The sequence below is a fragment of the Stegastes partitus genome, unplaced genomic scaffold, assembly GCF_000690725.1.
Source record: "Stegastes partitus isolate 25-593 unplaced genomic scaffold, Stegastes_partitus-1.0.2 Scaffold1578, whole genome shotgun sequence".
NCBI classification, from domain to species: domain Eukaryota; kingdom Metazoa; phylum Chordata; class Actinopteri; family Pomacentridae; genus Stegastes; species Stegastes partitus.
This window is the reverse complement of record NW_007579309.1, coordinates 126,323-139,231: the sequence shown is the minus strand read 5'-3', so window position 1 is coordinate 139,231 and position 12,909 is coordinate 126,323. Positions and strand designations below refer to the sequence as shown.

Sequence of the window (12,909 nt, the reverse complement as noted above, 5' to 3'; positions counted from 1 at the left end):
TGTGTTTTCAAATCAATTGCAAATAAGCAAACAATTCTGCACTACATGCAGTTTTATGTCAGTAAACAGTTGCACCAATTTTATATTTCATTTCTAGCATTTGAAACACAACAAAATGGTCTTTAAAAAGTCTTTAAAGGGGAGCAGAGGTGGCTGAGGGCTGGCTGGAGATGACCAGCTGGGGGCGGGGTGGGGTTGAGCACAGGTGAGTGGAATTAGCTGCTGATGGTGAAGCACTGAGGAGAATAATAGTTGCGGAACAATGTGGCACTGGAAAGCAAGAGAAGTCAGGGTTTCATGGAGGTCTTGGTGAGGTAAGATGATTTGCAGGGTTGTTCAATCAGCCAGCTGCAGTGGGTCGTGCCATGCCCTCAGCTACACACTGAAAAGGAATGATGAGAATCCAAAGAGGGAGGAGGGCAGAGAAGCAAAGGAAAACAAAAATCAAGTCTGCAATGAATTAGAAGCTACTGGAACACAGGAGAAAGATCACGTGGAGAGAGAAAAGGCCTTCTGGAGGAAAGTTCTGTGTTGAGATGAAACAAACATTGCTTTTACAAATAGCTTTGAACTGTTGCCCCATGAACCATACTCCCATGACCTGCACCATCTGTTTCCAAAACTGAAATCCCACTCGTGTGGTGGCCATGTTCAGTCACGCATGCTACTGAGGAGTATCTGGAGGCTCAAGTTGTGACCTTCCACGAAGGGACTGACCAAGTACCTTGAAGATAAAAGAGACAATGTTAAAAAATAATGCAAGAACAAACATTTTCCTGTGATGTTTTCTGGTGAGGCCAAGAATTTTTTGAAATACCATTGTAATTATGCATAAATTTAAGCCATGATGCAATTTAAAAGGTTGAGTTATACAAAAATTAAAGCTGTCATTAACAGGAAAACCAGCAATAGAGACCAACAATGTTTTTGTACCACGCTGTAAACATGTTTGCTGTAACGTTGGGCGTTGTAACATGGTGACCAATGGGGATTAACTCGGTTCTGGAAGCAGCCTCAAGTGGCCATTTGAGGAACTGCAGGCTTCACCTTTCAGTCACTGGATTTGCCACTTGGTTATGCATTAAGTGATAGTCATCTGCATAGAAGTTGCATGACTGTTTATTTTGAGTTAATGTCCCTTTCCTCTCAGTTTGAACCTCTCGCTACTCACTTTTTCACTTCAGAAGTTTCTACTCTCACACTTTTCTCTGTAACTCTAAAAAAGCACTTTCAACAGATACTTAAACCACCAGATTCCTTCCCCATTGTGATGTTTGGTCTTAAGTGCATCATTGTGAGAAAATTAAATGTGTGCATGTGTGTGTTTGTGTGTAGATTGTCAGGTTGTCTGGTCACAGAAGACGGTTGTGCTTCTCTGGCCTCAGCTCTGAGCTACAACCCGTCCCATCTGATCGAGTTGGACCTGAGCAACAACAATTTGCAGGATTCGGGAGTGAAGCAGCTTTCTGAAGGACTGGAGAGTCCACACTGGAGACTTGACATTCTCAGGTATGGATAGACACAACGCTCTCACATAGTGTCTTCCAGAGTGTCTCACATGGGCTGAAGGGCTGCACTTGAGGGCTGTTTGCAAAATCCGCTGTCATGGAGTAAGGCAAGACATGAGGACTTCCACAAATGCAGGAAATGCATGCACTTTAAGGCAGTTTTTTTCTAGCTCAAAAACATTTAAAAAAATAAATAAATAAAAAGGCCAGACTATTTTTGAAACTTCCAATCAGTCACTAGTAAAGTGGGCATGACAGCCACCTTAGAGATCATTAAACAAGACGTTAATTTGAAGTAAACTGATATTTTTAAAAACAGCAGTTTGGATTCTTGTTGCATTGAACACCATTAAAGAAGAGAACGGCATTTTTTTCCATCTTCAAAAAGATTGTACTTGTCTAATTGTGTTTTGTTTTCTAGAGTGGACAGTAATAGAGAGCAGAAGCTAACTCCTGGTCTGAGGAAATGTAAGTCCCTATACTACATCTATACAAAGTGTACTTGCACTTTCTCCCATTTTATGCCTGAAGATGCATGTTTTGTCTGGATCAGACATTGCAACACTTTTGAGTCCTGTGAGTCCATGAGTGGGTTATTCTCCTTGAAATTACTTATTTTTCTGGGATGCCATCTTCCCTTCACTCTCTACGGCAAACACAAAAACTTTAGTGGATTAGAATTGCTCACTGTTCCTTTAATTGAATCAGCAAACTGCCGTTAGGAAAGCTGACATAATCACTTAACAAACGATCAGTCAGGTATAAACAGGCTCGACAGGGGATCAGATCTGCAATTGAAAGGTGATTTGCTCCCAGATGTAAGTTAACAAGATATCATCAGCATGTGTCTTCTGAAAACCTTTAAACAGTCGCTCTGCTTGCAGATCAACAAATGATAAACTTGTCTGTCGCATTAGATAATAAACTGCTTTGTTATTTTCTGTTCTTTCTTCATCAGATGCCTGTAAAATCACTCTGGACCCAAAGTCAGCACATAGAAACCTCAAACTGTCTGACAACAACAAAAGAGTGGAAGCGGTGATCCAGCAGCAGCCGTATCCTGATCATCTGGAAAGATTTGATATCTTTTGTCAGCTGCTGTGTAGAAATGGTCTGACTGGTCGCTGTTACTGGGAGGTCGAGTGGAGTGGAAGGGTTGATATAGCAGTGGCCTACAGAGGGATCAGGAGGAAGGGATACAGCAGGACCTCCAGGTTTGGAGGCAACGATCAGTCCTGGTGTCTGAGCTGCTCTGATGATCATTACTCTGTCTGGCACAACAACGCAGAGACGATCATTCCTCTGCCTCCCTCCTCCATCTCTCACAGAGTAGCAGTTTATCTGGACTGTCCAGCTGGCACTCTGTCCTTCTACACAGTCTCCTCTGATACACTGGTCCACCTCCACACCTTCAGCACCACATTCACTGGACTTCTGTATCCTGGGTTTAGAGTCTGGAGTGGTTCAGTGACTATATGTCCAGAGGCTGCTGCAGAGTCACACTGATGACTGTCGAAAACTGTGGAAAATTTCTCACACCCGTTTCGCAACTTGAAGGTCAAGCAGAGTGTTTTTGTACTGATGAACCAGCGTATTTGATTGCTGTGTTCCCAGCTCTTAAAAAAAAGTTCAGTCAAAGACTCCTAGTGCTTCTGCAGGTGTGGGTTTTATTAAATCTGTTACTCAGCCTAAACTGCTCTCACCACATGAACCAATAACGACGGAGCTAGATCCTCACTTCAAGCCATTTATTTCTCAGGGCTTTGTTTCGTTAAGCGATACACTCATTACAGGACGCATTAAAGTTGCATCTGCCTATTAATGGCATTTCATTCTTGGCAATGACTTAGCTGGAGGACAAGTTTTTCCTCTGCCAACACTAATGATGTTCCTGTCTCTGATGCGCTTGCCCACATTTCTCCCGCCTTAGGTTTGCCAAGTTTGTTTCCTGCGACTGAAATTATGCATGTACAGGCTCGTGAGAAGGGTAATATTGATCTGTCTGGATCATTCATTGCTATTTTGGATGAGAGTGAGTTTTCCTCCCCTGTGACCTTGTGGAGAAGCCCAATAATCCTGTTCCGCCAGTCTGCTTGCATCCCAGCAATCAGTGAGCAGTTCAAGAGAGTCTTGTTAGATTGTGTGGACCTTCTGCCAAATACTAATCTGGTAATCAACATATTAATCTTCCTGAGGCCTTCCCACTACGCACCCTAAAAGTCAGATCGGTGGTGAAAGCCTTTCACCAAATTTTTTTCCACCTTTGGTCTTCCCAAAACCATTCAAACAGGTGAAACTGAGCGTGTCCTGGTTTAGGAATGTAAATCATATTAGAAATAAAAATGAAAAAACAATTCTTACCACCAGTTGGCTGTTAGGAATGTATATTTGCAGACGTCATTTGTCTCACTAATAAATGTAAGAATCTCTATCAGTGTCTCTCTGTTAAATATCTTTCATTTGCATTTCTCTTGGGTTGCTCTTTCACACAACTGAGGATATAGAAGATTGAAAAATGGGATTCATCAAATAACTGACTTAGATGAGGGGTACATTTTGTTGATAGAATGAAAATTGGGAACCACTTCTCTCAACTATGATGCACCAAACTTGTACCAAGATGCAAGCTTCCATTTTGCTAGCATTAGTCATAGTAGTAGTGCTAGTTTTTCAGAGCAGTTTCTCAGCTCAGGGCCTCATACGGGGATCAGGGGCAGCTTTCACAGCAGCAGGCCGACACAGTTTTACAGCTGCAGCTCAGTGTACTTTGAAGGCTTTCCTTAGATAATATAATTCCACTGAAGAATACAGCAGATGTATGAAACATGTAGTTTTAGGGTTGTCTCTGAGTACTGACAAAGCCACAGCAGCTGATAGTAGAAGAACAGTGCACAGGACACAACGTAGGACTTCTCATAGTTTCATCGTAGCAACTGAACTTGCTTGAGTTTGTTGAAGACGTTTCACCTCTTGTGCAAGAGCCCTCATCAGTTCTTCAGTCAGAACTGTCATAACCATGACCTGGATGACTGAGAAGCTTCTCAGACAACGTAGGACTTGTTTTGCACTGAGAGACTTCAACTGAAACTGATGACTTCTGCACACTCAGTGATCCAAGGACTGTGTTTTGGTGGTCCCCCTGTTAGACTGCTGCCTGTTTACCTGTCCTGTTAGACACTGTGTGTGTGTGTGTGTGTGTGTGTGTGTGTGTGTGTGTGTGTGTGTGTGTGTGTGTGTGTGTCCAGTACATTTGATGCTGTCATCACCATATCTGACAACACAAGTGTTACAATCATAAAAAATGAAAAGAGAAAATTACAATTAATTTGTTTGTCCCTTTTGCATAAGTCACACACATGCAACAAACTTTAAGCTTTGGAGATGTCTGCAGATGACTTCTGAGAACTGTCTGATACAACAGATAAGGATTTATAATGTCTGATTATTGGAATCTGATTGTAGCTCTTTATTCCAAAGGTCAGAACTCTTCAAAAATCACAAAGGATGTTAGTGTTTGTAGGTGTCACCTCAGAAAACCAGTAGATAAATTTATATTAGGATTGATAAGGATTTATAATGTTTGACTGCTGGAGTCTGATCTCAGCTCTTTCTTCCAAAGGTCAGAACTCTGCTATCACATATCATAAAGAAGACTCTGAAAAATTTGAAGGTGAAATCAGACACTTGAGAGTGAACATGAAACTACAGGACTTTGAAAACCTGCTGCTGTCCGTTCCATGTTTATTTTTCTCTGCTTGAAGCTGCTGATTAAACTGGCTTTACGCAGATTCTTCCCTCCATTAGAAGGTAACGTAAAAAAAACATTTTCTTCAAGTTTGTTTGAGCGTCGGTCCAGAAGTACAAGAGTCCAGTCTGTGTTTGCCTGCTGTTGATTTGATTCTGAGCCGCTGTAGTTTGTACAACAAGCAATTTAAATGACATGTAATGTTTTTGCTGATAAATTAATTTCTTGTCTTGTTTTGTCAATTTCAAATCACACTTCTGTGGGAATAATCAACTGAAACTATAACTGTAACTGGGTGTTAAAGTGGTTCAGTGACATGAGGATAACTAAAAAGTTCTTTTCAGTCTTGACCATTCAAAGTAACACATGCTGTTTTAATGATGCTTTGAAGCTCAGTTCAGTTATTTATAATAAACAGGTTGAAATCTGCTTCACTGAAGCCTTCAACACTGTCTGAGCCTTCCTTGTTTTGACTGAGTGATTCTGGGCGTGGGTAAAGTCCTGCCTGATGGAATGTTCCTGTAGCATTTATTTTATGTTCTACACTTATCAATACCTGATTAGTGATTAATAGGTGGCTGATTGATCTTTTTATATATATGTTTCAGAGAGCAGAGGGTTTTTGGATGTTCGGTTTTATTACAACCATTCAAACCACCAGTCAACACTGCTGTATTTAAATCACATGCAGTCCTTTTCAAACTAAACAACATATACAGTAAACGAACAACAAACAAAACCACAAAGTGGTTTGTGAATTACAATGAATGTTAGTGTTTGTAGGCATCACAGTAGCAAACCAGTGGATTGAGTTTTGCAGTGTTTTGCAGTAAATGTGATTATGTGTTTTATATAAAGTGTACGTGACCTTTGAAATGTGGTTTTGTGTTAAGCTGTGTTAAGTCACTTTGAAACTATTTTGCATTTTGGCAAGTTTCTGAGGGATGTTCACTGTCCCATCCAGCTGTAGAGTGTGATGCTGTTCAAAGGTCAACCCTATTCAGGACTTCTGGGGACTTTTGGACCCCAGGCCATTTGGTTTAGGTGACAGGTATTGTTTTTTTATTTTTGAAGATTTTTTTTTTATATATAAAAAGAGGGATATTTGTCATGCTTTTGGAACCAAAAATACATCAACTTATCAGAAAATGTATTTAACATTGTATAAAGGTCTGTAATAAATACCGACAGATATTTTGCACATATTCTTTCTTGAGGTCCGATGGACCCTGAAAGACCTTCTATGTATGACAACATGAGAGTCCTGAATAGGGTTACTGATGAACAGATAAGAAAGTCATCAAAAATATCACTGATCAACTTCTGAAAATGTTCACACTAAACATGGAAAATCAAAAAACATTAAATTCTGTTTCTGTGATAACATGGTATGATTTTAGTGTTTTGAAATTTTTTAAGTCACTTATTCATTGTGTTCTGTAGATTATGGTATTTTTGAAACACAAGAAGAGTCAAAGTTTTTTTTTTATTATTTATTTTTATGGCCTTTTTGCCTTTATTAGATAGGACAGCTGAGAGAGAGAGACAGGAATGTAAGGGAGAAGTATGTGGGAAGGACCTGCAGCAAAGGGCCATGAGTGGGATTCAAACCCATGGCCGCTGCATCAGGGACTCCAGCCCCTGTACATGGGTCGCCAGCTCCACCAGCTGAGCTATAGCAGCAGCCCATCAAAGTTATTCTATAGCAGCTATAAAATCAATGAAGCTTGTGCACAAACAGCATTCTGATCTGTCACTCGTTAAAGAACAAAGGTCAGACAAAGGAAATGTAACACAACTAACAGAAGATTAGGCTCATGTTGTATATACAGTCGTGAACAAAAGTGTACATCCACTTATAAAGACCATGTCTGCTGCGGAACTCTTCAGTATCTAATGACTCCTGTAGCTCTGAATTTTCTATTATGGATTTCGGTTCATTTATAAATTTATTACAGGTCTTCTGGAAATATGACAAAATCTGCTGGGTCACAAACATTCATACAGCAACTTAGATTATCAGTTCAAGTTCAGTCTTGATGTAGAGAGCTGTGTTAATCGAATTTCATTAGTGTCATGGCCTCTTCACTTCTCAGGAGTTATTATGACTGAATACAGCTGCTGACTTTTTTATGAGACAATATAAATGGAGCTTGTTTGATATGAGTGTTCATGTTCCAGTAACAAGGCAGTAAATTTGTTTTGAGCTTCCTGCTGTGTGACTGGAGCTGAACTCTGGTCTCTGGTTGGAGGTTTCGCTGCTTCACTGTCATCTTGATGTTTCTGTATATTAACAGTAAAGTTGTGAAAGTGTGACAGAGTCATCAGATGGGTGATGAAGGACTGATGAAGGAGAATCAGCAGCTTCTCTCTCTGTGTTTCAGGTGAAGGTTGATCTGCTCTGTGACTGGATGTGGATCTGAGTTCACCTGGTCAGTGTTTCCTTTTTCTATCATACAATTAATTAAAAGTGCATAAAGTTTTTACACAGAAGAGAACTCTAATGATGAATATGAACTAGTGGATAAACATACAATAATATACACAGTAATATAATGGATGTAGTTTGTTACATAAAATGTAATGTTGTAAGGATTTGATAATGGAATCATTTGAGCATCACTAACATTGGTGCCATCTGGTGGTGGAAGGTAGAATGACACTGTGGTAGACAGCAGTGTGAATGTTGTTATACTGAGCAGGTTGTTGTGTTTGTGTGAAGGTGTGGCTCTGCTATGGATCAGTGTGAGGACAGAGAGGAGGGAGTCCCTCCCTCTAAAGCCACTCTGTGGGGGGAACATGAGAACCAGACCAAAGCTCAGAGGTGAGATGAACATCTCTAACTGTCCATGACTCTTCTCCATGTCAGAGCTCAGCACTCACATCACTGACCTTCATTATTCACATTCAAAGCTCTGTGTGTGTTGTGTTGAAGAACAAAGCAGCAGAACAGACCTGGGACCTGTACTATGAAGCAGGATTTGGGGTTAGCAAGGTAACTTCAGGTTCAATCCAGGGTTTTCGGTCCTACGAAGGTGGTTCACTTCTTACCGGGGTGCGTCACCATGATAAGTTACACTGAATGGCTCACCTGCTCCACAGCAGGTTATGTTGGAGGTTGAGATCACTATAAAAACACCACCCACTGAAAGTCAGTTCTCTCCCGTAAAACTTCAGAAGGAGCAGAAAACTAAGCAGTTCTCAACAAAATGGCATCACCGGCATTTATTGAAGACCCGATACACATTGGAGCATGAACTATGAGGGATCACTGAGGAGTGTGACTCACACTCCTCAGTGATGAGGAGTTTTACAGGTGTGAGGGTTTTACAGGACTGGCAAAACCCCTTAGCGTACCCAGACGAGGATCTCTATGAGCTCCTGTCTTCCTTCATTCTTTTTTTTTCTGTTGGCTACAGGCAATCTCAAAGCTATTTCATATTTTATTTCTATACCAATGTCACCCCTCAACAGTAAACTGACTTTAGCATTAAAGCTTGTATTTGTAGGATACGTTAATAAGCTACACCACTTTGAATTATGTTTATGTTTGTTCTTAACTTGTTCCCACGTCCTTTTTACACCGCCAGGATCGCAGCTGAAAGTTAAAAAAAATGTCAGATATGCCACAAGTATATACATTAGGCAGCAAATTAGTTAAAATGAATCCTCAGATGTGCTTATTGTCTGATACATGCCTTCATGATGGAACAGTGATCATATTTTATTATGGACTAATGAACTGATGCATTCACACAGTCAGCAGTTTCCCGCCAGCATTCCTTCCTGGCTTTGGCCGCTGCAACGCTGCTGCTTTTTGCTCCAATGATGTTTTTTATATTCTTCATATTTTGTAAAGATTATATTCTGCTCCTTGGCGGTGAAGTGAGCCGCTCTGCAGCCAGACTTGTTCATAGTCGCGATTGGTCAGATGTCGATAACTCCGCCCATTTTATGTGCATGCGCTCATACTCGGATCAGACAACCCTGGGTTGACTTACCGAGTTGATAACCACCGTCGTAGGACCGGTTAACCTGAATGCGATTGTTAGGGTTAGTCAAGCCAGATCTCTGAAACCTATCCTGGGTATGTTGATCTCAATTCGTAGTACAGGCCCCTGGTGGACCTGAACCTGAACCTGGGTGTGAAGTCAGCCAAGTTTCTGTGAAAAATCTCAGATTTATGAATCTTTTGGACGTCATTCTGCTGACCTATTGCAGAACAAGTATAATGTATTTGTTTGTTTTTATCACTCATTTTATCACATTTTGATTAACGCTATTGTAAAGACAAGATTGACTTGTCGTTTTTTTTTTCGTTTTTTTCATCAGGATTAATAAGCAAAAAACAGCCTCTCCTGAACCCAGCTGTGTGTCCATGAAGAATGATGTGTCTAGAATTTTTCCCATTCAGTTCGATAATAGACACCAGTCTGTTCATGAAGGGTAAGATCAGTTCTCTCCCACAAACAACAATAATCTATAAACTGTCAAGAGGAACATTACAACAATTTTCCAGAGTTGAGGTGCCATCACAGCAAAGACCAGGTTCCCTTTCATCTTAACTCTGACACAGGAACATCTGCAGGTTCTCATCTGAGAATCTCATGTTGGTAAAGAAAAGAAATTCTGAAACACAATTTGGAATCATGAAGAACCTTAAATTAATAAAATCTCTGTATAAATCATGAAACTATTGAACAGTCGGTGTTAGAAAGTGCAAACATTGAGGAAATTCGCATTTATGGCCCCAGTATTTAATAAATCAAAGATTTTCAGTGGAGGATCCCTTTAAGTTACACTTGTGTGTTGGTGGTTTTGTTTCCATCAGGATGAATCAGCAAAGACCAGCCTCTCCTGAACCCAGCTGTGTGTCCATGAAGAGTGATCGGTCTATGATTCGTCCCATTCAGTTCAAAGATGGACACCAGTCTGTTGATGAAGGGTAAGATCTGTTTTTTCCCACAAACAATAATCTTTAGACTATCAATAATACCAACGCCTCCATTTTAAACAATATCAAAGTCATGTTCTTTGAGGAAAAATCCTAAATTACAAATTTGACTGAATCCATTGCAAATTTAACCACAGTACCGACAGTGTTGCCCTGTTTTTTCCACCTTGCTGAGTATTAATATTGATGAACAATAAGAACAGCGTTTACATTAGAGATCACTTTGTGTTTCTGTCAGGATTCATCATTACAGAACACAACTCCTTTAACAAAGTGTAAATGTGCTAAAGTTGAATGTTGTTGCAGCGTTAAGCAGCAGAGCTCAGAGGATCTCAGAGGTCAGTCTGTCCCTCAGCATCAAACAGATCTGGACTCTGTGGTTATGGTGAGAACTATTCTACATTCAACACTTTAACCTGACTGAAGAATTTGTTCTGATTTATTGATAAAATATGGAACATACTGAGCAACTTATTAGATCTATGTGAGTCCAAATATTACAATTAAATCCATCAGTGCTGCAAACAGTCCAACGTTCATTAAGGTTATAATGTTCAGTTACTGGTGAAACTGTTTCAGGTGTTGATTCCACTTCAACTATGATGTTGGTTCTAACATTGATCACACTGCTCTCAGTAATGGATTGAAACAGAGATCTCAATTTTTCTTTCGTTTCAGTTGAGAGTAAACTCATATATTTCTCTGTTCCAGCTGCTGGAGGAAAACATTGTCAGTTTTGTGAAGAACGAGGTGAAGGAGATCCAGAAGGTTCTGAGTCCAGATTACCCAGAATGCTTAGAGAGTCAGAGGGAAGAGGAGGTGTTGGAGGGTGAAGATGAAGATCAGAGGAGGAGCAGCAGAGAGTCATTTCTGAAGATCACTCTGCACTTCCTGAGGAGAATGAAGCAGGAGGAGCTGGCTGACCGTCTGCAGAGCAGTAAGAGGATTTTATGTTTATAGATTTTTTATGTTTATTTTATGTTTAGATTTGATTTTATCAGAGAATTAGCTCAAATATCAGAAGGATCAATGCCGGCTTTTGTTGGTCCAGCGCAGTGAGTGGAAGGGAGTGTAGGTCCGAATGAGAGAGTTCAGGTAGGAGGGAGCTGTTCTCATTGCAGTTATGTAGGTAAGTGTCAGAGTTTTGAATTTGAGGCAGACAGCAACTAGAAGCCAGTGAAGCGATCTGAACAGCAGGGTGACAAGTGCTGTTTTTGGCTGGTTGAAAAGCAGACGTGCATGCGGGGAGGCCTGCAAGTAGGGAGTTGCAGTAGTCAATGCGTAATATTTTGAGAGCTTGTACCAGGACTTGTGCTGCATGTTCAGACAGGAAAGGTCTGATCTTCCTGATGTTGTACAGGGCAAGTCGACACGACCAAAGACAGAGACCACATGAACCTTGAAGGTTAGTGGGTCATCAATCATGACACCCAAGTTTCTGGCAGGCTTTGTGGGTTTGAGTTGGGTTGACTCAAGCTAGATGTTGATTTCTTGTTGTATAGAGGAACCAGGTGGGATGACAAGGAGCTCAGTCATGGAGAGGCTGGGTTGAAGGTGGCATTTCTTCATCCATGCCAAGATGTCTGTAAGGCATCATGAGATCCGGGCAGAGACAGTGTGTTCACTCAGGGGAAATGACAGGAAGAGCTGGGTATCATCAACATAGCAATGCTACAAGAAACCATGAGAGTGGATATTTACACAAGTGAGGTTGTGTATATTGAGGGCCGAGCACTGACCCTTGAAGAACCCCTGTAGATAGGTTTTGTGGTTCGGACACTTATCCCCTCCAGGATACTCTGAAGTACTTCCCTAAGAGGTAGGACATTAACCGGCAGAGGGCAGATCCTGAGATGCCAAGCTCAGTGAGTGTGGAGAGGAGGATTTGGTGGTTAACAGTGTCAAAGGCAGCTGAAGGCAGCTGAACCTCTAGCAGAACGCAATGATTCTGTTTCAGATAGAAGTGGTACAGTGTTTAAAACCAGACAGATTCGGGTCATACAGGTTGTTGGTAGAGAGGAAAGCAGTAACTTAGTTGAAGATCGTTAACTCAAGTATTTTATAGAGAAATGGCAGGAGTGAAACTGGTCTGTAGTTTTTGACCTGGGCTATGTTGAGTGTAGGCTTTTGGAGCATTGGAGTGACTCGAGCTTGCTTAAATGCAATGGGGAACACATCTAAAACAAGTGAGGAGTTGATGTGTGTCACTGCAGAGTAAAGAGCTGAGAAAATGGTTTGTTGGATGGCATTGGTTCCAGTTACTTATGATGCGAACATTCGCATCAGATTTATGAATCCTTTTGGACTGAAAAGAGTCAGAACATACAACTGATATGCTAAATAGGTTTCATGAAGGCAGAAAACATTTATACACAATGCAAAATTACAATTTTCAGAGTTGTTAAGGCTTTCACCTATTAATTACATTTCTTGTTTTTTTAGGGACAAATGCTGCCATGTGCCAACAACAACTCAAGTCCAACCTGAAGAAGAAGTTCCAGTGTGTGTTTGAGGGGATCGCTAAAGCAGGAAACCCAACTCTTCTGAATCAGATCTACACAGATCTCTACATCACAGAGGGAGGGACTGCAGAGGTCAATGAGGAACATGAGGTCAGACAGATTGAAACAGCATCCAGGAGACCAGACAGAGCAGAAACAACCATCAGACAAGAAGACATCTTTAAAGGCTCACCTGGAAGA

The 12,909-nt window shown here is 40.9% G+C and overlaps 2 protein-coding genes across 2 annotated transcripts in view; both read left to right on the top strand.

Annotated features, from left to right (window-relative positions):
- The window catches only part of LOC103371401 (tripartite motif-containing protein 16-like), a 32,663-nt gene extending 29,642 nt beyond the window's left edge, over positions 1–3,021 (top strand). Inside the window, exons 10-11 of the mRNA XM_008300713.1 lie at positions 1,930–1,976; positions 2,467–3,021. Of these exons, the coding sequence (XP_008298935.1) occupies positions 1,930–1,976; positions 2,467–3,014 (595 nt within the window). The 3' untranslated portion in view covers positions 3,015–3,021. The remainder of the gene's footprint in view (positions 1–1,929; positions 1,977–2,466) is intronic.
- Positions 3,022–10,093: 7,072 nt separating this feature from the next.
- Positions 10,094–12,909, top strand: part of LOC103371400 (uncharacterized) — a 13,612-nt gene continuing 10,796 nt past the window's right edge. The window contains exons 1-4 of the mRNA XM_008300712.1: positions 10,094–10,198; positions 10,514–10,592; positions 10,919–11,144; positions 12,650–12,908. Coding sequence (XP_008298934.1) covers positions 10,131–10,198; positions 10,514–10,592; positions 10,919–11,144; positions 12,650–12,908 — 632 coding nt within the window. The 5' untranslated portion in view covers positions 10,094–10,130. The remainder of the gene's footprint in view (positions 10,199–10,513; positions 10,593–10,918; positions 11,145–12,649; position 12,909) is intronic.